The following is a 21,398-nucleotide window of genomic DNA, read 5'->3' as shown; positions in this document are numbered from 1 at the left end:
TTGTTAGCATCTCCTTTCTCATCTTGGCAAGTGCTGGGACAGTTTCTGAAGCATGGAGGAAGGTTAAGCGCAACTCCTCAGCATCGTCTTCTACAAATTATGGGTGCATGTCTTCAGACGAAGAAGATGAGGGTAAATCTAAAGAAGAGATTAAATGGAACAGATTTCCACATCGCTGATTGTGCTTGACAGTTCATGGCAAAGTTGGCCTTTAATAGTAATCTGCTTTGTTTTTTACAAGGCCACTGGTGAACACGGTGTGTTATAGAGTAACACGGAGCAACATAAAAAAGCAGGTTCCTGCCCGAAGGAGTTTTAGATGAAAAATGGGAAGGGGGGGAGGGGAAGAAGGAAAGTTAGTGTGTTAGTTTACAATGGCTACTTCCACAGGGAGATTTTGCTCCAATCCCCCTGAGCGGAGAGAGGACTTCCGCAGGATATTAACATGCGATTGCTTGCCACTTTTCTGAGTTTTCCATTCCCTCCCTATTTCCCCCCAGATCAACCATTTGCCCTCCCCTGATGCCACATATAATATAGTGGGTTCAACGCATGCAAGAGGCGAGGTGGTAGTGAACATAGCTCTTTATTCAATACAGCATCAGACAGGGCTGCACTCAAAGACTAGCTACTGGGCCAACAGGGCCAGCTATATATACATTCCAGGTTCACATGCTAGCATCTTATTGGACCATTCAAACCAGCAGAGGGCCCTTGATTGGAGCAGGGACAGTGGGGATTTGGATCCTACTGTCCATTGTTCTCAAGTCCCCAAGCTTGGTCCTACTGGCTTCAATGAGCCAGGCAAGAACTCCTTATAATAGACACATTACCGATCACGTCTATAACACCACAGCTGGGCTATTTGTCAGTTGTTTTCTTAACCCAATTGTATATAGAAAAACATGGTGTAGCAATAAGAATGCTAGATTAGGATCTGGGAGACCCAAGTTTAAATCCCAGTCCTGGGAGCTAGCTGAGTGACCTTCGGTCTGTCACACTCTCTCGAGTCTAGCAGTCCTCACAGGGTAGCCTTAGAGGGTAGACTCTATAACGGGTGTCAAACATATGGACCAGGGAATAGAACTGGCTCATCCAGGGCTCTTATCTGGCCCACAAGAAACTGGTGTGAGTGAGGGAAGGCTGGAGGCTGCCCAGGGGGACGGGAGCAGGTGAGTGGGCACACGCAGTGAGGTGTGTGTGGTGGAAGCTGTCAAGAAACAGAAATGAAATTACTAGGGGGCAGGACAATGAGGCTGAGGCAAAACGAGGAAATGGCAGCGAACGCAGAGAAAAAGGAGGCGTTGTATTTCTTCCCCTCCTGCCTCCTCTGACCACAGCGCAGTGAAAATTGGCAAAGCCACTATATGGAGGGGCAGAGTGAGCGGCTGGCACAGCCTCTGCTGAACCAGATGGTGACCATGAGGAGGGAGGGGAATGATATATCCAGAAGGTTGCCAATCCCCAGTTGGGTGCAGGGGATCCCCCAGCTTGGAGGCCCTCCCACCACTTAAGGGTCATCAGAAAATAGGGGGGGAGGGAACGTCTGCTGGCCACTCCATTATACCCTATGGAGACCGATTCCCAAAGGGTATAATGGAAAATTGATCTGTGGATATCTGTAGCTCTGGAGGGGCTTTGTGTTTAGGTAGAGGCACCAAATTGTCAGCATAGCATCTGGTGCCTGTCTTCAAAACACCCTCCAAGTTTCAAAAAGATTGGACCAGGGAGTCCAATACTATGAGTCCAAAAAGAAGGTGCCGCTATCCTTCATTATTTCCAAAGGAGGGAAGGCATTTAAAAGGTGTGCAGTCCCTTTAACTGTGATGACCAGAACTCCCTTTGGAGTTCAGTCATGCTTGTCACTCCCTTGCTCCTGGCTCCACCCCAGAGGCCCCAGATATTTTTTTGAGTTGAACCTGGCAACCCTACTCAGAAGCAAAGGGAAAAAGGAAGAGTGAACGAGGAGAGGGGCGCCACTATTGCCGTCAGAAGTCTGAACAGCTGCAAAACTGGTAGGCAGAGTAAGTATCCAGGAGGGTGGGGGACAGTGATCTCCCTTCTCCCCTGCATCTGTTCTCAGCTCATGAAGGAACCGGGGTTGCCAGAGGGATGAGAACTCGGGGGGGGGGGGTATCTGGGAAGGCAGCAAACGCTGGGACCGGATCTACAAAATTAAAAAATGGTTCCCCCTTGTGGGCCCATTCTATCTTATGGGCCCATAGAGTAGAATGGACTCCATACCCAATTTGGCGCCCCCCCCCCCCCCTGCAGTAGTGCCAAGGGGAAGCGGCCCCTTAGATCGAGCCCTGGCAAACACACCATGCAAAGGGAAGGTACAGGAAGCTTTCTTCTTAGGGTTGCCAATCCCCAGGTGGGGGCAGGGGATCCCCCGGTTTGGAGGCCCTCCCCCCGCTTCAGGGTCATCAGAAAGTGGGGGGAGGGGAGGGATATGTCTGTTGGGAACTCTATTATTCCCTATAGAGATTTATTCCCATAGAAAATCATGGAGAATTGATCCGCGGGTATCTGGGGCTCGGGGGGGGGGGCTGTTTTTTGAGGTAGAGGCACCAAATTTTCAGTACAGCATCTAGTGCCTCTCCCCAAAATATTCCCCAAGTTTCAAAACGATTGGACCAGGGGGTCCAATTCTATGAGCCCCAAAAGAAGGTGCCCCTATCCATTATTTCCTATGGAAGGAAGGCATTGAAAAGGTGTGCCGTCCCTTTAAATGTGATGGCCAGAACTCCCTTTGGAGTTCAATTATGCTTGTCACAGCCTTGATCTTGGCTCCACCCCAATGTCTCCTGGCTCCACCCCCAAAGTCTCCTGGCTCCATCCCCAAAGTCCCCAGATATGTCTTAAATTGGACTTGGCAACCCTATTTCTTCTTGCGGTGCTTGTCTTCCGTTTGCCTGGCATTTTTCACATGAAGGGACATTCAAAGCTGGAATCCCCTCCCCACCCCCACCCCTGGTGGTCTCGTGGTGCCATTCATTGGGCTATCTCAGTATTTTTACTCCCTTGTTCTCCTGAATGTGTGAACTAGGCCACAGAAGGATACACCCAAAATGCTTGATCAGAAGGGGTGTGGAGCTGCCATCTCCCAGAGTGGCACCTGGATCAGCTACTTCAGCCCCCAAGGATGTGACTTCAAGGCACAGTCCTCTCAGGAAAGGATTTCTCATTGATTTCCCCTTAATCAATACTGATGGTTCCCCATGCAAAACCAGGCTGCACCTAGCCTTTAAAAGACAACTTTCTAGGGTTGCCAATCTAGGTTGGGAAATTCCTGGAGATTTAGAGATGGGGACTCGGAGTTCTGTGGAGGGTGGGTTTGGGGAGGGGAAGAACCTCAGCACAGTATAAGAAAGTCTGCCCTCCAAAGCAGCTATTTTCTCCAGGGAATCTGATCTCTGTAGTCTGGGGATCAGTCATAATCTACAGAGATCTCCAGGTCCCACTTGGAGGTTGGCAATTTAAGGATTAATGTGTATATACATGTGCTGTAACGAAGGCATGAAGACTTTCTTGTTTCTTAATTTTCCTTTCCTTAAAATTCCTTTCTTGTTTCGTAACTTTCTCAGGGACGTTGGACTGGGTACTCCGATGTTTTTCCTTGCAAAAGAACCTTTCCGCTGTATGGCTGACGAAGTCTCCCAGGGAAGTCTCCTCAGCTCTAAACGGGATCAGAGCCCTGAGTCTCCTATGGATTATTTCTGGACACACCAGTCAGATGACATCCTGGCAGAATTTAGGTATGGGCCAGGCAGTTACCAGCGCAGAGATACATCTGATTTAAAGCAAACTCTATGTTCTCTTTATGCACTCGCTTATCAAGTCAATGGCTGTTTTATTCCACTCTTGACATCCCGGGCTATGGTTTCGTGGACTGGGGCCCACTGACGTATAATTTGTGCTCTGTTTTTACAGGGCCTAATCAATTGTGAAGAGGCAGCGCAGGACAATGAGAGTCTGCAAAAAGCTATAAAGTAGTTAATCACAGGGGCCGTGTCCACACAGCATAGCCAACAGAGATTTGTCTATGATGAGCACCAACATCCATTTACCCAGGTCTTTTTTTTTGAGCAGGAACGCAGTTCCATCTGGCTTGGCATCAGGGGTGTGGCTTAATATGCAAATGAGTTCCTGCTGGACTTTTTCCTACAAAAAGCCATGTGCAAAACAATGGTGATGTCAGGGTGTGTGGCCTGATATGCAAATGAGTTCCTGTTGGGCTTTTCCTACCAAAAAAAAGCCCTGCATATACCCAAACTCTGCTCCCTTTCCCTGTCTAGAGATGCTAGCCTCTAGAACCAGTTTGGGCTGGTGGCGAAGTGTGTGGACTTTTATCTGGGAGAACTGGGTTTGATTCCCCACTCCTCTACTTGCAGCTGGTGGAATGGCCATGGGTCAGTCATAGCTCTCACAGAGGTTGTCCTGTAAAGGGCAGTTGCTGTAAGAGCTCTCTCAGCCCCACCTACCTCACAGGGTGTCTGTTGTGTGTGTGTAAAGGAGATTGTGAGCTGCTCTGAAACTCTGAGATTTAGAGTATAGAGTGGGGTTTAAATTCAATATCTTCTCCTTCTTCTTCTCCTTCTCCTCAGTTTTGGAGGGTGGACTCTATGGCATTATATCATGCTGAGCTGCCTTCCTTCTGCTAACTCTGCCCTCCCCAGGCTCCAACACTCAAATTTCCAGGTATTTCCCTACCCAGAGCTGGCTACCCTTTCTCCATCATATGTGAACTGAGAACAAAAATATTCTGGGAAGCCTTGAATCAGCTGCCTGATATCTGAATGCAGGCCTCTGGGCATTCTTCCCAACAGAATGGGATTCTAAACCTCTGTTTAGTCCCAGTTATGACAGCACATGGCCTGGTTGGTGGACTGCAAGGGTGTGTTCAGTTGCATGAAAAAGGAAACCCCTGTGTACAGAAGGCAAGAAATATAGGAGTTCCACATTGCCTACTCTGGATTGGGAAATACTTGAACATTTTGAGGGTGGAGCCTGAGGTGGGCAAGGTTTGGGGAGGCGAAGGATTTCATTGGTGTGTAATGCCATAGAATCCACCTTCCAAAGTAGGTTTTCTCCAGGTGAATTGATCTTTGTCACCTGGAGATCAGTGTTAATAGCGAGAGATTTGCAGCCACCACCTCTGGATAATCAACCAGAAGGGGTCTTAGCGTGAAGTATCTGACAATAAGAAGCAAGAAGGTCCGCTAAGTAACAACCATCAGAAAGTGAATGTATCGTAAAACTTGGCTATGTTGCAAAACTGATAGCAATAAATTAGGTTGGTGGTCAACAGCCCATAACTATGAATATAATAGTTAAAGGTCTTGTGGTCGCAGGCATCAAAAATTTGACAGGTTCATAGCAAATTATATGGGTACATCAGGATTATGGGTTGTTGACCACCAACCTAATTTATTGTTCTCAGTTTTTCAATATAACCAAATTTTGTAATGTATTAACTTTCTGATAGTTGTTACTTATTGTCGACCAACTGAATGTTGGCAACCCCAGTTGCATGGCACCTCAGACTAATAGAACTGATCCCAGTGGAAGCTTTTGTGAGTTAGACCCCACTTCATCAGATGTGATGGAGCACATATCTGGTAAGTTGATGCATGTATAACGGATACACACTCCCGTTCATCTGATGAAGTGAGCACAGACCCTTGAAATCTTAAGCTGGAATCAATTCTGTTCATTTCTGAGAGCCAAACTAGACACTATGCTTTTAACAAGTCAGGTTCCCCAGACCCAACTCACGTTTCCTGTAGGGTTGCCAATCCCCAGGTGGGGACAGGGGATCCCGCAGTTTGGAGGCACTCCCCCCGCTTCAGGATCATCAGAAAGGGGTGGGGAAAATGCCTGCTGGGCACACCATTATTCCCCATTGAGACCAATTCCCATAGGGTATAATGGAGAATTGATCTGGAGGGGAGGGGTGTTTTTTGGGTTAGAGCCACCAAATTTGTAGCGTAGCATCCAATGCCTTTCCTCAAAACACTCTCCAAGTTTCAAAAGGATTAGACCAGAGGGTCCAATTTTATTATTTCCAGTGGAGGGAAGGCATTGAAAAGGTGTGCGGTCCCTTTAAATGTGGTGGCCTGGACTCCCTTTGGAGTTCAGTTATGCTTGTCACAACCTTGTTCCTGGCTCCACCCCCAAAGTCCCCAGATATTCTTGAGTTGGACTTGGCAACCCTAGTTCCCTGAAGCCACTCAGCAGTTGTGGGGAATGTCATTTTTTTTAAAATGACAGGAGCCCAATTCAGTTTGGAGGGTAGTAGTTTGGGGGAAAGAGGGTCTCCTGCTTTCACTCCCACGCCATTTTCACAAGCCAAAACAACCTGGGACGAGGATGGAGTTATTTGCCGACATCACAGTTCCAATAACCTGGAGTCATTTCCCCACACTGCAGTTGTATCAACCTGAACCCTAAGATTCCACTGAATGCCTCTATATTTAGCTGCTACAGACTAACACAATTGCCTTTCCAGAATAGCCACAATGTAAAAAAGGTGTCCCAGCATCTTCTAGCTCTGAATTCTGCCTGTATGTGTTCCTTTTATGTTGCTGCAGACAACGTCCTAGAATGGGAAGACAAAGTGCTGAAAAACCCGATTTACATATATTCTCAAAGCGGGCCCTTTTATTTAGGCGTCGACACATTTTTCCTGATCAGGTAAGTCAACAGATATTTATTACTACTTTTATGGATGACCTTTTCTGCCAATACACTGGAGGTGGGTTACAATTTAAAATACTAAAAACACACACCAAAAAAGATACAGACAATAAAACAATGGAAGATTAGAATTCTCTCAGATCATTGGTGGTCCCCTCAGGAGCTGATGGCATTCTAAGCTTCCTGGCTTGAACATCTCCTCAGAAATGTTCAAGATGGCGGAAGGACTGTGTTTCTAATGCCATCTTTTCCTGAACTTTGAAGCATTACGGGCTGTTCCAAAAAATGAAGCAGGAAACAGGGAGGAATGTATCTGTAGGGTGGGGGGCAAAGGGACAATCAGTTTTACAAGAGGATGCCTATTTGGGGGGAAAACAGTGTTTAGAGAATCAAATCACTCACCAAGACAAGCTATTTGGCTTTGAGAGAACTTTTCAGAGAGCAAGTCTCAGTGAATAAAATAGGACTTGCTTCTGAGTAGACCTGCTTAGGATTGTTCCCTTATGTGGTGGTGGAAAGTGCCATCAAGTCTCAGCTGACTATGGCGAAGCCTTAGAGCAGGGGTCCCCAACCCCCGGTCCGTGGACTGGTACCGGTCCGTGGCCTGTTAGCAACCGGGCCATGAGTTATATAATTATTTCATTATATATTACAATGTAGTAATAATAATAATAATAAGAAGAAGATGGCATTGGATTTATATCCTGCCCTCCACTCTGAATCTCAGAGTGGTTCACAATCTCCTTTATCTTCCTCCCCCACAACAGACACCCTGTGAGGTAGGTGGAGCTGAGAGAGCTCTCACAGAAGCTGCCCTTTCAAGGACAACTTCTATGAGTGCTATGGCTGACCCAAGGCCATTCCAGCAGCTGCAAGTGGAGGAGTGGAAAATCAAACCTGGTTCTCCTACATAAGAGTCCGTGTGCTTAACCACCACAACAAAAATAAAGTGCACAATTGTATCATCTCAAAACCATCAACTCCCCTCCATCCCCGTCCATGAAAAAATGTCTTCCACAAAACCGGTCCCTGGTGCCAAAAAGGTTGGGGACCGCTGCCTTAGGGTTTTCAAGGCCAGAGACATTCAGAGGTGGTTTGCCATTGCCTGCTTCTGTGTCATTACCCTGGACTTCCTTGGTGGTCTCCCATCCAAGTACTAACCAAAGCCAACCTTATTTAGCTTCCAAGAGCTGACAAGATCAGGCTAGTCCAAGCTATGCAGGTCAGGGTGTTCCCTTATACAGAATACAATTATTAAGTATTGCATTTTTATCTCATCCTTTTCCCCAAGGAGCTCAGGGCTATGTACATGGTTCTCCCCTTCCTCCATTTCCCCCCCTCACAACAACCTAGGGTTGCCAACCCTGGGAGCTTTTGTGAGGTGTGAGGGGGACTAATGTTGCTGACATGACAATGTCAATGCCCTACTGTCGCACACTGCCCTGGGAAACCCCTAGATCTCTATTGTCAAGGCTATAGAGATTGGGGAAATTTGCGGACACTGCTATTGGAAGTGATATCACTGCATTGTGAAGAAGAAGAAGACTGCAGATTTATACCCCTCCGTTCTCTCTGAATCAGAGACTCAGAGCGACTTACAATCTCCTATCTCTTCTTCCCTCACAACAGACACCCTGTGAGGTGGGTGGGGCTGAGAAAGCTCTCACAGCAGCTGCCCTTTCAAAGACAACTCCTGCAATAGCTATAGCTAACCTAAGGCCATTCCAGCAGCTGTAAGTGGAGGAGTGGGGAATCAAACCTGGTTCTCCCAGATAAGAGTCCGCACACTTAACCACTATATCAAACTGGCTCTTGTGATGTCATTCCCCCATTCTCTCCCACTCCGAGAGCAGGTGAGAGCGATTATAGGCCACCTGGTAAGTCTGTAAGAACCCTGTAAGGCAGATTAGATTGTGGCTGGTCACAGGTTACCAAGTAAATCTCAAGCACAAATTAGAATCTGGGTCTTCTTGGTCTTAGTACAACATTCTAAGCAGTACAGTGTGTACTAGCTATTTCACAAAGCAACCGTTGGGTAAGTGGAATTAATATTAGATTAATTTTTTTTTTACTCCCACCAGTGGCTTGTTGAGTTCCCGATCTCTCTTGAACATGCTGCGTCGCTCAGAAAAAGAAATCACCTTTTGCATCACGCTCAAGTATCTCTGCAACCGACTTCTCCGGTACGGTTTGCAAGGGTTCTGTTTAGCCTAAGGGGCACCAAAAGGAACTCAGCTGTCACAGTGTCATTAGCCGTGCTAGCAAGCTAAGTTATTTGACTCTTCCCTGTTTAAACATCTGAGTCAATGGAGGTAAGGGTGAACTAGCTTATTTTTTACTTGGGGGGGGGGGGACAAGGGTTTTCAAACTTCTGGTCTTCAGGGAACCTCTCCCCATATTGACATCTGTCAAAGAATCCCAACATGTCTGCCGTATAACTAGAGTTGTCAGGTCCCTCCCGCAAGGCTTAGTTAATAATCTAATTTTTAAAATTTCAGATACTTGCAACTCAGCTGGATTGTGCAAGTGTTTTGTGTAGGGTTGCCAGATGCAACTGGGTGTGACAGGAGTCCCCACCACCAGGTCCTGTCCCCCAAAAGAAGAAGAAGAAGATGATGATACTGGATTTATATTCCACCCTATACTCTGAATCTCAGAGTGGTCACAATCTCCTTTACCTTCCTCCCCCCCCCCCCCCACAACAGACACCCTGTGTGGTAGGTGAGGCTAAGAGAGCTCTTACAGCCCTTTCAAGGACAACCCCTACGAGAGCTATGGCTGACCCAAGGCCATTCTAGCAGCTGCAAGTGGAGAAGTGGGGAATCAAACCCGGTTCTCCCAGATAAGAGTCCGTGCACTTAACCACTACACCAAACTGGCTCTCAGGCCTAGTCCACATCGCCAGTGTCGCATAGGAAGTGATGTCATCATGGCAGTGACTACTGGGTGATGCTCTGGTATTTGGGCAAAAACTCTATGGTAAAACCAGGTTCAACCATAGAGGTTTTGCCCAAATACCAGAGCATCATCTGGAAGTCACTGGCATAATGAAGACACTTCTTGTGCTACCTGGTGTATGTAGGCTTTCTACTGGTAAGTCCCCCCACTAGCCACTTGATGGGTGGCCATGGAGGGGGGGGGGTCTGATAACCCTCCATATAACCCTTGCACATTTCAGCTGAGCTGCAAACATCTGCAATTTTAAAAATTAGGTTATTAACTGTGTCTTGCAGTTGCGTTTCAAATACACTCAAGGCAGAGGAGGCGAGTCTGCCTTGCGAATGTAATCAGTTTTAAGTGTTGCAGCATTTAGCTGTTGAAAAACATTAGGTGTTGAAAAAGAGATGCCTTCTACATAACATAATCACTTCTCTTGTGGTTTCAGACTCCAGCCACTCCATATGTATTCTGTGTGTCTTTTGGTTGGCTTATATTCTCTTGTTCCTTGGGGAGCACTATGGGAGCCGTCAAAACTTCAGGTGGACAACTGTCAAAGAGTTTGGTGGGCCAATCTGTTGCTGATTAACAATTTAATTGCTGGGACAGAATCAGTAAGTATATATGTTGATAGGGATCAGTGTTCCCTCTAAGCTGAGTGAGCATGAGCTAGCTCACAGATTTTTAGCTTCCAGCTCACACATTTTTGTCTTAGCTCAGGAAGGATGACCCCAGAGCAGACTAATTTATGCAGGAGCTCACAGCTTTAATGCCAGCAGCTCACAAAGTAGAATTTTTGCTCACAAGATGCTGCAGCTTAGAATGAACATTGACAGGGATGTGTGTTAATTTTCAAATGACTGAAAGATTAGCATGGCATAGTGGCTAGAGATCAAATCCCTACTTTGCCATGGAAGCTTTCCAGATGACTTTGGGTCAATGACATACTCTCAGCCTAACCTACCTCACAGGGTTGTTGTGAGGTCAAAACTGAAGAAGGTTGAACAGAGTTGTAAGTTGCTTTTGGACCCCACTGGAGATTAAAGTGGAGGATAAATATCTAAATCAATAAATCAGATCAAAAAGTATGTATATATGACAGGTAGTCGACTTGTGCACACCTGTTTCAAAGTTGTCTTTCTCCAGGCAAAGGATTATATTGTTGAAATTCTTATACAATGTTTCAAATGGGACATAAAGTTTCCACAAGGATTGTCAAGAAGGCAATATGCTCAAAATGGCTCTAGGCCAATGGAAATGGGAGGGAATTGTAAATTAATACGTTATATGTTCTGATATTGATTTTATGGTTTTACTGTTTTTATAATGTTGTACATAGCCTACAGCCCCACAATTGTCAAGATTAGGTGATTCATAAATGCAATAAAATAAATAGTGAGTGAGTGGTGGAGACCATGAGTCACAGTGTCTCATTTACCTCAGGAAGTGTAGCCCAGTAAGGCCTAAACCAGGTCTAAATAGGCAGACACAGTCCCAAGGAACTGCCAGGCTTAATAGATATTTTGAGCTTAATAAAGTTTCCCTCAGCAATGCTTTACAAATAGGACACTCCATTTGGGGGTGGAGTTTTGAACTCGATGGTTACTTCTTAGTTCTGTGATTCATGTTTTTAGCTTACATCCCCTCAGCTTCCATCACCTCCTAACAACCTTGTGAGGGCAGATGGATTGGGGGGGTTTTATCACTGTTTGGCACTAACAGATGGGGAAGCTGAACTGCGAGACTGTGGCTGAGGTCACCTTCACCAAGCACTTAGCTAGAGATTTCATGTCCCCCTCTACTGGACCACACTGCTTTCTGGGGTTCACTGAAGCCATCTGTTTTCAGTCCTAGGGCTTAACCCAGGCTGCCTACATGAACACATTTCCCTCACCAGTGAATCAAAACTAGTGATGAACGTGTCAATTCACTTTGACTCAGTTCAGCGTTGACTTGATATTTCTGAGCTTTCTGAGCAAGCATTTGGCAAAAGCATGTCCATTTTCCAAGCGCTTCTTCCCAGCTTGCCGTGTTGGGGTCTGCACAGAGGTGGTACCCTTCAAATGTGTAATTATTCTATTGCTGCTGGGAATAGTATTTCAGTTTCAGCTATTGTGCACCAGTCCCACAGCAGCTGTCATGGTGAAGAGCCAGTTGAGATTTCAGCCTTCTCCCACCCAGTTCCAACAAAAAAAGAATGTGGGGACAAGAGATCTGAATGAGGGACAGTAACAACATAACATGTTGGAGAAGCAGCCAAAAGAATTGACAAAGCACTTTCCAAACTAAAGGTCAGTCGGATAGCAGGCCCGGCCATCTGATGTGCAAAAATCAGTCAGAATTTCAAAACAGGTACCAAATTTGCCAAATGCGCACACACAGGATCTTGTTTAACACTGAGAATCAATGACCTTTTCAGTGATGACCCCTTTGTAGATACAGCTTAACATTACAAGCTCCACAAATTCATATATGGAAGCAACTAATTAAGAATTTTGGTAACACTCCTGGTCGAAACAGTGAGTCTGACTCCCACACTTTTTAACTGGAGATGCCCAGGACTAAATTTGGGACTTCCTGTGTACAAAACCAATGCTTAGCCATAGAGCTGCAGTTCTTTGCCAAGTACTAAAGAAGGTATTTCTGGGCAGTCTTCGGATATGGCATCTTCCCCCACCCTTACAAATTAATTGTTAAGTGATATCTTAATTCTCCTTGGAACCATGAGTGATTGAAACCTCAAGGAAAAGCAACAAAAATGTCTTGGTCTCTGGACTTTTAATGGCTTGTTTGTAATAGCGATCATTTATGTTGTTGTTTTTATGACTGTTTGGTATTGCTTGGCTTGGAGAAGTGAGTTAAACAGAGAAATGTGAGCAGTCTTGTGCAGGCCTTTGGAGAGGCAGTGTATGCATTCTCTAAGTAAAAATTTAAAGCATGTCTCTTTTTCTCCCCACCCCACGCCCCCTTTTCAGTGCAATGGTTGGACATGGTACCTTGCCAATGACTTCCAGTTCTACTTAACAACCCCTCTGCTGGTTTTTCTCTACACCAGGCAAGTATTTGATGGGAAATGAAATAGTTTCCTTATACTAGCAGTGGCCAAGCTGTGGTTCAGGAGCTGCATGTAGCAATTCTGCACATTTTGTGTGGCTCTCAAAGCCCCCACTGCCCCATTGGTCAGCATTTCTCTCTTTAACTCACTTCTCCAAGCCAAGTTACTTTCTTTCCACCTCTCCCATCTATTTTCCTTCCTTCCTTCCTTCCTTCCTTCCTTCCTTCCTTCCTTCCTTCCTTCCTTCCTTCCTTCCTTCCTTCCTTCCTTCCTTCCTTCCTTCCTTCCCTCCCTCCTTCCTCCCTTGCTTCCTTCCTTCCTTCTTGCAGCTCTCAAAATCTGACGTTCCTGTCTTGTGGCTCTCAAACATCTGACGATTATTCTGTGTGGCTCTTACATTAATCAAATTTGGCCACCCCTGCCTTATATGGTGTACATTTCAGGGTTGGTACATCAATATTTACATAAAATGATGAAAAAAGAAAGTTCCATTTGTTGCTTCCGGTTTCTGTTTTCTTAGCAGAAGTAAGTATGCACTGATGACCATAGGAACCTTTCTTTTCCTGGCAACATTTACAGTCACCGCGCTGCTGTCATCATTTTACAAACTTCCGGTTGCGAACCCCCGTGACATGAGGTAAGGATCTCTACCTTCACTCCTGGAAGTAACAGATTGCTTATATGCTATTAGAGTGGCCAGCCTCTGATCTCCAGATATCAGCTCACCTGGAGAAATTGGCCAGTTTGGAAGGTGGAGTCATGACATTATACAACATTGAAGTCCCTCCCCCACCGAAACCCTGCCCTCGTCAGGTTCCGCCCCCAAAATCTCCAAATATTTCTGAACCCAGAGATTGCAGCCCTAACTGCTATGAACAGACTTTAGCACCAACATAATCCAAATTCTGTGCTAGGATCTCCTGTGAAAGAATTATGCATATCTGTGGCTTATTTTGCATAATGAATTTGACTTCTGCTATTCAAGCACAAGATAGGCATCAAAACCTCATTGCTTGACTGCTAGCAGTTCTGCTCAATTTTCACTGCACACACTCTGAGGTTTAACTGGGTATTTCCTATGTACTTTCAATCCTCTTAAACCTTAGGAACTGGAAACTTGGGGTATGGTACAGACATAGGCTTGCCAATCCCCAGGTCCCAGCGGGGGTTCTTCGGCTTTCCGAGTCTCCTTCCCACCCCCAGTCAGCTGGCCGGCGGGGGAAAGCCCCGTCCCCAAAGCCACCATGTGATTTTTTTCCCCTCCGGAGGCTCTCCGATTGAAAAGGCTTCCTCTTGGGATGGGGTGTCTGTGTTACTTGGAAGAAGTTGGCTGCAACTCGTGAGTAGAGAGGCCAAGCCCTCTCTTCAGAGTTGCCAGAAAACAGGGTGGGAAGGGGAGGAACACTTCATTATTCCCTATGTGGCGATTGATTCTCATAGGGTATAATGGCTTCACCCCAATGTCTCCTGGCTCCACCCCCAAAGTCTCCTGGCTCCAAAGTCCCCAGATATTTCTTGAATTGGACTTGGCAACCCTATACAGACTACAGTCAAAATTAAACAGTTTTCGGTTCCATTGGTTTCAGAAGGAGAGGTTTAAGCGTGTGCTGATCCTGCATTTAGCAGAGGGTTGAACTAGATGGCCAGTGTAGCCCCTTCCAACTCTGTGACTGTATTTTATTCTAGGAACTGAAAAATGCTTAGTTGGGGCTGGATCACATGCCCTTGCTTTATTTGTTTTATTTTCTAAAGAAAGATGAAGTTTTTGTGTTGGTGATTTCTGTATCTGACAGCAAATTCCAACCTCCCGCAGCACAATTGTAGAATACTCACAGGCTTGGCTTTGCTGTATGTATTGTGTTCCATCAACTTCCTACCAACTCACGGCAACCCTATGAATTAACGTCCTCCAAAATATTGTATCACTAACAGCCATGCTCAGGTCTTGCAAACTGAGGGCTCTTGGCTTCCTTGATTGAGCCAGTCCTCATGTTGGGTCTTCCTCTTTTCCAGCTGCCTTCCACTTTTCCTAGCATTGTTGTCTTTTCCAGTGAGTCTTGTAGCCCTTTGCGCCTGGGAATCTGGCTTTCAACACATGGTTGCAGGTAGGGGTGGAATTCAGCAGGAGCTCCTTTGTATATTAGGCTACACACTCCTGATGTAGCTAATCCTTCAAGAGCTTACAAAAAGAGCCTTGTGAGCTCTTGGAGGATTGACTACATGAGGGGCGTGTGGCCTAATATGCAAAGGAGCTCCTGCTAAAATTCCACCCCTGGTTGCAGGTGTTCTAGTTTGGAGAACTGCTGGTTTTAATATTTTTAAAAGCTGTTGGTTTTTTCCCCCCAAGAGACCTAGCGCAGTTCTGTTAAGAGGTTCAGTTTTTCAACCAGAATTTAATAGACTTGAATTTTATTTTCTTAGCTGATTGTCAGGAGTGATTATGCCAAATTGGGGCGGGGGGGGGGGATTCCAGCAGAGGTGTTTTGGTGCCTGCAGTAATTAATAAAGCATTTTGCTTAGAGACATTATAAAGGGGAAGTGACTAGGTCTGGAAGGCTTTGTGCATGCCCAGGAGCACTTTGCTTTTAGGTCTTTGTGTTTCATTATTCTTAAGGGCAATAACTCAGTGCATGTTCAGAGGTATGCTTGAGGTGCCAGAATTTTCGAGAATAAACCTGGCAAGCCTACAAGAGAGCTGTTTTGCATGGGGGCGTGTTTCATATCCCTGCTGGGTCATAACTGTATAGAATATTTTTCTCTCCGCTGCTTTCAAAAGGACAAAAATCTGCAGTTTTCACAACGCAAATTTAGCAGGTGGTGTCATTACATTTTCTTTCAAGCCAATGTGTTGTAGTGGATAAGAGAGGCAGACTCTAATCTAGGAGAACCGGGTTTGATCCCCCTCCTCATGCAGCTGCTGGTGTGACCTTGGGTCAGTCCCAATTCTCTCAGAGCTGTTCTCTCAAGAGCCATTTCTGTCAGAGCTCTCTCAGCCCCACCTACCTCACAGGGCATCTGTTGTGGTAAGAGGAAGGGAAGGCAATTGTAAGATGCTCTGAGACTCCTTTTCTGAGACCCCTTCGAGTAGTGAAAAGCGGGCTATAAAAACCTTCTTCTTCTCTACATCAGTGGAGTCAATCCATCTAAGTCATTTGCCAAATGTAATTTACTGGGAGTGGTTATTTATTAACATTTGTTCAAAACTCCAGTCCAATCATTTCCATTCTGCTTGCAGGAAAACATCCACCATAATGTATTTCCTGGAGTATTATTCAAAACCTTATTGCCGATATGGTCCATTTCTAGTGGGCATTCTTTTAGGACTCTTCACCTACCAGCAACCAGGCCCTGTCTTAAGAACCAGGGTAAGCAAAGGGAGCGCTTAACCAAAGGATTTTGCTCTGCCTTTCTCTCTCCTGGTCTCTGCACTCTCCCCACCAACATCTTCCTAATTTATAAAACTTAACCTCCAACCCAGGAGTCTCCCTGTTGCCGTATCAAGGTTCCTTTGCTCTCTCTGAGATATGACGGGAAGACTTCAAGGCAAAACACAGCCTGGATGTGTCATTTTGTGCATCATTTCAAGAAGGCAAGAATATTTGAAATCATTTCCCAACCCAAAAAAGAGGGCCTTGAGCATCCTTCATCACTGGCTCATCCCACCAGAATTCTTCCTGCGGAGAAGTCTGATTCATACCTTCCTTGTTTCATTACTTTCATTAGTCCTGTCATTCCAGGCTGCAAGCAACCACTACAGCTGGGTTTATATTTACCACCTAAGCCCAGTGATTTCAGAGCAGGAAGACTTACCTCGAGGAAGGGCTGTGGCTCAGTGGTAGAGCATCTGCTTGGCATGCAGAAGGCCCCAAGTTCAATCCCTGGCCTCTCCAGTTTAGAAGAGGATCAGGTCATAAGTGGCATGAAAGACCTCTACCTGAGACTTTGGATAGCTGCTGCTAGTCTGAGTAGACATACGTACCTCGATGGTCTGACACTGTATAAAGCAACTTCAGATGTTCCTGTGTGTGCAAGGGCTATGGCCAAAGCACAGGATTTGAATGTCTTAGTGTACAGGAACACTGCATTCCAGTTTCAGTTGCCAATGATTAATTAATTGCATGCACTGGGCTCAAGTGCATTTTCAAGATACAGACAATTATTAAAATACAGACAATTGTCAGTGATCTCTTGAGGGGGGCGCATTTTGAAACAGATGAAGTATTTTTTCCTGTAATTTTCTGGAAGACATCCATATAAAAGCGAGGAATATACAGTATCAGCCCCATGGAAAAGTACCTTGCACATGCAGAAGAGGAAGTTGGGATGCATTAGCTTATATTTCAGCTCTGTGATACACACACACACACACACACACACACACACGCACCCCTTCTCCTCTTGAAGAAGCAAGTCCAGCAGGAGTTGCAAAAGAAAACAAATGGTGGAACAGAATAGGAAACAAATGGTGGAACAGAACAGAGAAATGCTGTGCACGGAAATGTGTAAAACAGTGAAATGATAGAAGTGATGCGCAAGAAAGAGGGAAGGACATAGAGGACAGAAGAAAGTGGCTGCAGAGGAGAAATCAAGAGACCCACAAGGCATGGTGACAATTTAAGAGAGAGACTGGAAGGAGAAGCAAAATGACATCCCAGAGATGTAACTACAAGTCATAAGAGCAGCATATCAAGCTCTCTGGTACTGAGTCATTCAATCAATCCATCTAACCCAGTCTTGGCCAGATCGTTTCCCAACATCTACTACTGCCAGGGATTGAATTTAGGACCTTTTGTGTGCAATGCAGTTGTTCTGCCACTGAGCCACAGCCTCCCTGCATGCAACTATAACAGCTGCTCTTTTGTCTTTGCAGACGCAGGCTTCTCTTGGATGGCTTTGCGCCATGTTCTCCATGTTCATGGTGATTGCTCTGGCTTACACATTAAAGGCCTCCCTCGACGCCTACTCACCTTCCATGGCCCTTTATCAGGCCGTTCACCGGACAGTTTGGGCAGCTGCTGTGGGGTGGATCGTTTTTGCTTGTGAGGAAGGCTTTGGAGGTACGGTACAGAGGGAGAACGGGGTACTTTTCTGTTTGGGGAATTCCTCTCTGAGATCCAATCTGCCGTGTAGGAACACACATAAAGACAGAAATGTGAAAATGTCACACCCACGCATTGATTACTGCTTGGGAAATCCATTTAGCTGATCAGCCGCTGGGAAAGAAGTGGCACACTATGGTTGGTGAAGTGGGCCATGACTGAGAGTGTGGACCAAGGGAGGCCAAGCTGCAGCTCGGGAGCCACATGTGGCTCTTTCACACATATTGTGCAGCTCTTGAAGCCCGTACTGCCCCATTGGCTGGTTTGAAGAATGCATTTAAAGTTAAAGTTCTTTTCATTCCACCTATCCCTCCCTTCTCCCTTCTATTTCTTGCCTTCCTTCCTTCCGTCTTGCAGCTCTCAAACATCTGGCGTTCATGTCTTGCGCCTCTCAAACATCTGTCATTTATTGTATATGGCTCTTAAGTTAAGCAAGTTTGGCCACCCCTGGTGTGGACTGTGAGTCTACCCACTCCTGACACTCTTCCCAATCTTTTATGTGCACATGTCCCTCCCCCCCAGCTTTTTTTGCTCATTTGTTTTGATATTACATCGCTGTATCTCCATCGTATATCCCTCCACTTAAGAACATAAAAGAACCCTTGTTGGATCAGGCCAATGGCCCATCCAGTCCAACACTCTGTGTCACACAGTGGCCAAAAACCCCAAGTGCCATCAGGAGGTCCACCAGTGGGGCCAGGACACCAGAAGCCCTCCCACTGTGCCCCCCTCAAACACCAAGAATACAGAGCATCACTGCCTCAGAGAGTTCCAACAATACAATGTGGCTAATAGCCACTGATGGACCTCTGCTCCATATGCTTATCCAATCTCCTCTCGAAGCTGGCTATGCTTGTAGCTGCCTCCACCTCCTGTGGCACTTTAAATGTTCAGGGAAATACTCCAGAGATACAGTGATGTAATACCAAAGTGACCACTAGATGGAGCAATACACATGAAGAAATGTGGGGGTGGGGATCCAAAGCAATATGGGCATAGAAGGGATGAAAAGAAGAGAAACAGACAAGACCTTGCCTCTTAGGGTATATGCATTTTGTTTCTCTTAAAAGGGTTCATCAACTGGTTCCTATCATGGAGCATATGGGCTGTGATAGCAAAAATCAGCTACGCCTGCTATTTGGTGCATCCCATGTTGATCATGCTGTACAACGGGCTTCAGGAAACTCTCACGCACTACTCCGACGTCAACATGGTAAATGTTGCTATTTAGAAATAAAAGGTTTGTTTTTAGGACCTTCTCTAAGGAGAAGCGATTTAATTCCCCTCTTTCCCCATTTCTTTTTTTTTTTTAATGCATGAAAGTTATTTTAAAACATCAGCGAGAATGAAGTGGTAGAATTTGGGATGTGCATTTTGGAATGCAGTTTCACAGACTCAAGCAGTAAGCCAGCCTGTTCTCTCTGGTGTGCTGGTTTTCCACAGGGAAGACATTGTTTTGTGGCAGAGGATTCCTAAACAACTAAAATGGCAAAATCCACCATTTGAGCTTTTTAATCAGTCACCTTATTATTTGCATGTTCTGAGGCTGTTGACAGGGCTGGATTAGCAATTAGGCCAAATAGCCACTGGCCTATGGGCCCCCATGCTGGCTTTCTGCCCCAGTTTTCCCCCTGCTTGTGGCCCTCGTAGCCTGCACACACAGCTAGCACCTGAGTCACTCTTTACTCGATTTGCCTGGTGAGGCTGCTGCTGGCATCGTTGCCAAGTTTGCCTCTCTCTGCCTCTCCCCTGTAGCTTTGTCAAAGGGGCTTTTGAGAGGGTGCCCACAGGAAGCAGCAGGGGCAATGGGATGCAGGGTGGGTGCTCCGACTCGGATAATTTGCAGGGGGTGGCGGCGAGATTTTGGCTGCCTAGGGGCCTCCGCAGGGTTTAATCCAGCACTGGCCATTGACATAGTTTTTACATTTTAACTTATGCTTATCTTTCTAGTTCTACTTGTTCCTTGCACACTGCCTGATGACGTTCCTGGTGGGATTGGCGTTGACGGTGATGGTTGAGATGCCTCTTCAAGGGTTAAAGCAGCCTCGCCTAAATCGACAAGCAGTTCCACTGTGAAGGAAGTTGGACCTTCTCTTTAAAATCACTGCCGTTTTTATTTGTGAACTGTGGTTTCAGGAGAACACCTTCAGGTTCTTGAGAAACACCTAAAAAAGAAGGCCCGGGCCTACATAGGCCTAAGCCAGTTCTGTATCTGAAGGTCTACTTCTTGTGTACTTGCCCATCCATCAGATCATCATAGAGTCCTCGGTTTTTGGAGATGAGGCGTGTGACTAGAATCAGGGCTTTCTCTGTTGTGGCACCACACCTTAGGACCAGATATGTCCCCAGATATGTTCATCTGCTGTCCACACTGTTATAGTTCAGGTGCCAGGCAAAAACTGTTCTATCTTCTCATGCCTTTGATCTGAATTCTCACTTGCTGTTAACACCACTGCTCTGTGTTTCAATGTCTCTTGCTTGTTCGTGCATTGAGATTTCTGTTTGTTTGTTATAGTTATAAGCCACTTTGAACATGGATATGGAAAAGTGGAGTGTAGGTATTTAAACTGCAGAAGAAAAGAAAAAGAAAGAGGAATGGCTGGTCTGAGGAACCCCATCCACCATGCCCTTCAATCTGTCATCGCTGTGAACAATCTCTCCTGTTGAAGTTCTCTCACCCTACCCTAAATTACTCTTGCAGCTTGATCTTCTCTGTTAACACTGTTGTTGTTGTAGAATAAAAAAAATTACAACATTTTATATGGTACTGCTAAATATTCCCTTTCTGTCTCCTCAGCATCCCTGCTTGAGAGCCAGTTTGGTGAAGTAGTTAAGTGTGCGGACTCTTATCTGGGAGAACCAGGTTTGATTCCCCACTCCTCCACTTGCACCTGCTGGAATGGCCTTGGGTCAGCCATAGCTATTGCAGGAGTTGTCCTTGAAAGAGCAGCTGCTGTGAGAGCCCCACCCACCTCACAGGGTGTCTGTTGTGGGAGGAGAAGATATAGGAGATTGTGAGCCTCTCTGATTCAGAGAGACGGGCAGGGTATAAATCTGCAGTCTTCTTCTTCTTGTCCAGATGCCCCACTTGTCCCTTTTGTCAGGGCATCAGTGGATTCAGGGGTCATTTTGTAGAAAAAGAGGTACCAGAGCTCATTAGCACAACTCATTGGCATAACTAATCTGCATATGCTGCACACCCCTGACATCAACGGAAGGTGTACTAAATTATATTATATTATACTAAATTAAATTATATTCGCTCATCATCTTTCAAATGCTTCTTGAATTATAATTTTCATAATAAAACCTTCCTCCCATCATGCTTGTTAGATGACTTTCTCCTATGTTGCCAGAGTGGCATGATGAAGATTTCCATCTGTTTGCTTTACAGATTTTGGTTATTTTCCCTTTTTTTGTGGGGGGAAATATTAGAAAGTTTGTCAAACCTTAGAGTTCAGCAAAATCCTCACAGGCTTGAACAATGGAGCCCGAAAGCAAGGTTTTTTTGGGGGGGGGGGGGGGTAAGAAAGAAAACAACAAAATTTAGAAGTTCTGGAGCTCCTCTCCTGTGAGCTCCTGCCCAAAATGAGACCTGAATGGACTGT

General features: G+C 45.7%; 1 protein-coding gene across 1 annotated transcript in view; it reads left to right on the top strand.

The window, feature by feature from the left end:
• The window catches only part of LOC132570166 (O-acyltransferase like protein-like), a 28,427-nt gene extending 7,914 nt beyond the window's left edge, over positions 1-20,513 (top strand). The window contains exons 4-10 of the mRNA XM_060236600.1: positions 6,594-6,696; positions 8,781-8,882; positions 13,215-13,328; positions 15,927-16,056; positions 17,562-17,748; positions 18,861-19,003; positions 19,741-20,513. Of these exons, the coding sequence (XP_060092583.1) occupies positions 6,594-6,696; positions 8,781-8,882; positions 13,215-13,328; positions 15,927-16,056; positions 17,562-17,748; positions 18,861-19,003; positions 19,741-19,866 (905 nt within the window). The 3' untranslated portion in view covers positions 19,867-20,513. The remainder of the gene's footprint in view (positions 1-6,593; positions 6,697-8,780; positions 8,883-13,214; positions 13,329-15,926; positions 16,057-17,561; positions 17,749-18,860; positions 19,004-19,740) is intronic.
• The last annotated feature ends 885 nt before the right edge of the window (positions 20,514-21,398 follow it).

The sequence above is a fragment of the Heteronotia binoei genome, chromosome 4 (genome assembly GCF_032191835.1).
Source record: "Heteronotia binoei isolate CCM8104 ecotype False Entrance Well chromosome 4, APGP_CSIRO_Hbin_v1, whole genome shotgun sequence".
Classification (NCBI taxonomy): Eukaryota; Metazoa; Chordata; class Lepidosauria; order Squamata; family Gekkonidae; genus Heteronotia; species Heteronotia binoei.
Note: the sequence above shows the minus strand (reverse complement) of the source record. Positions and strands in the feature narration are given on the sequence as shown.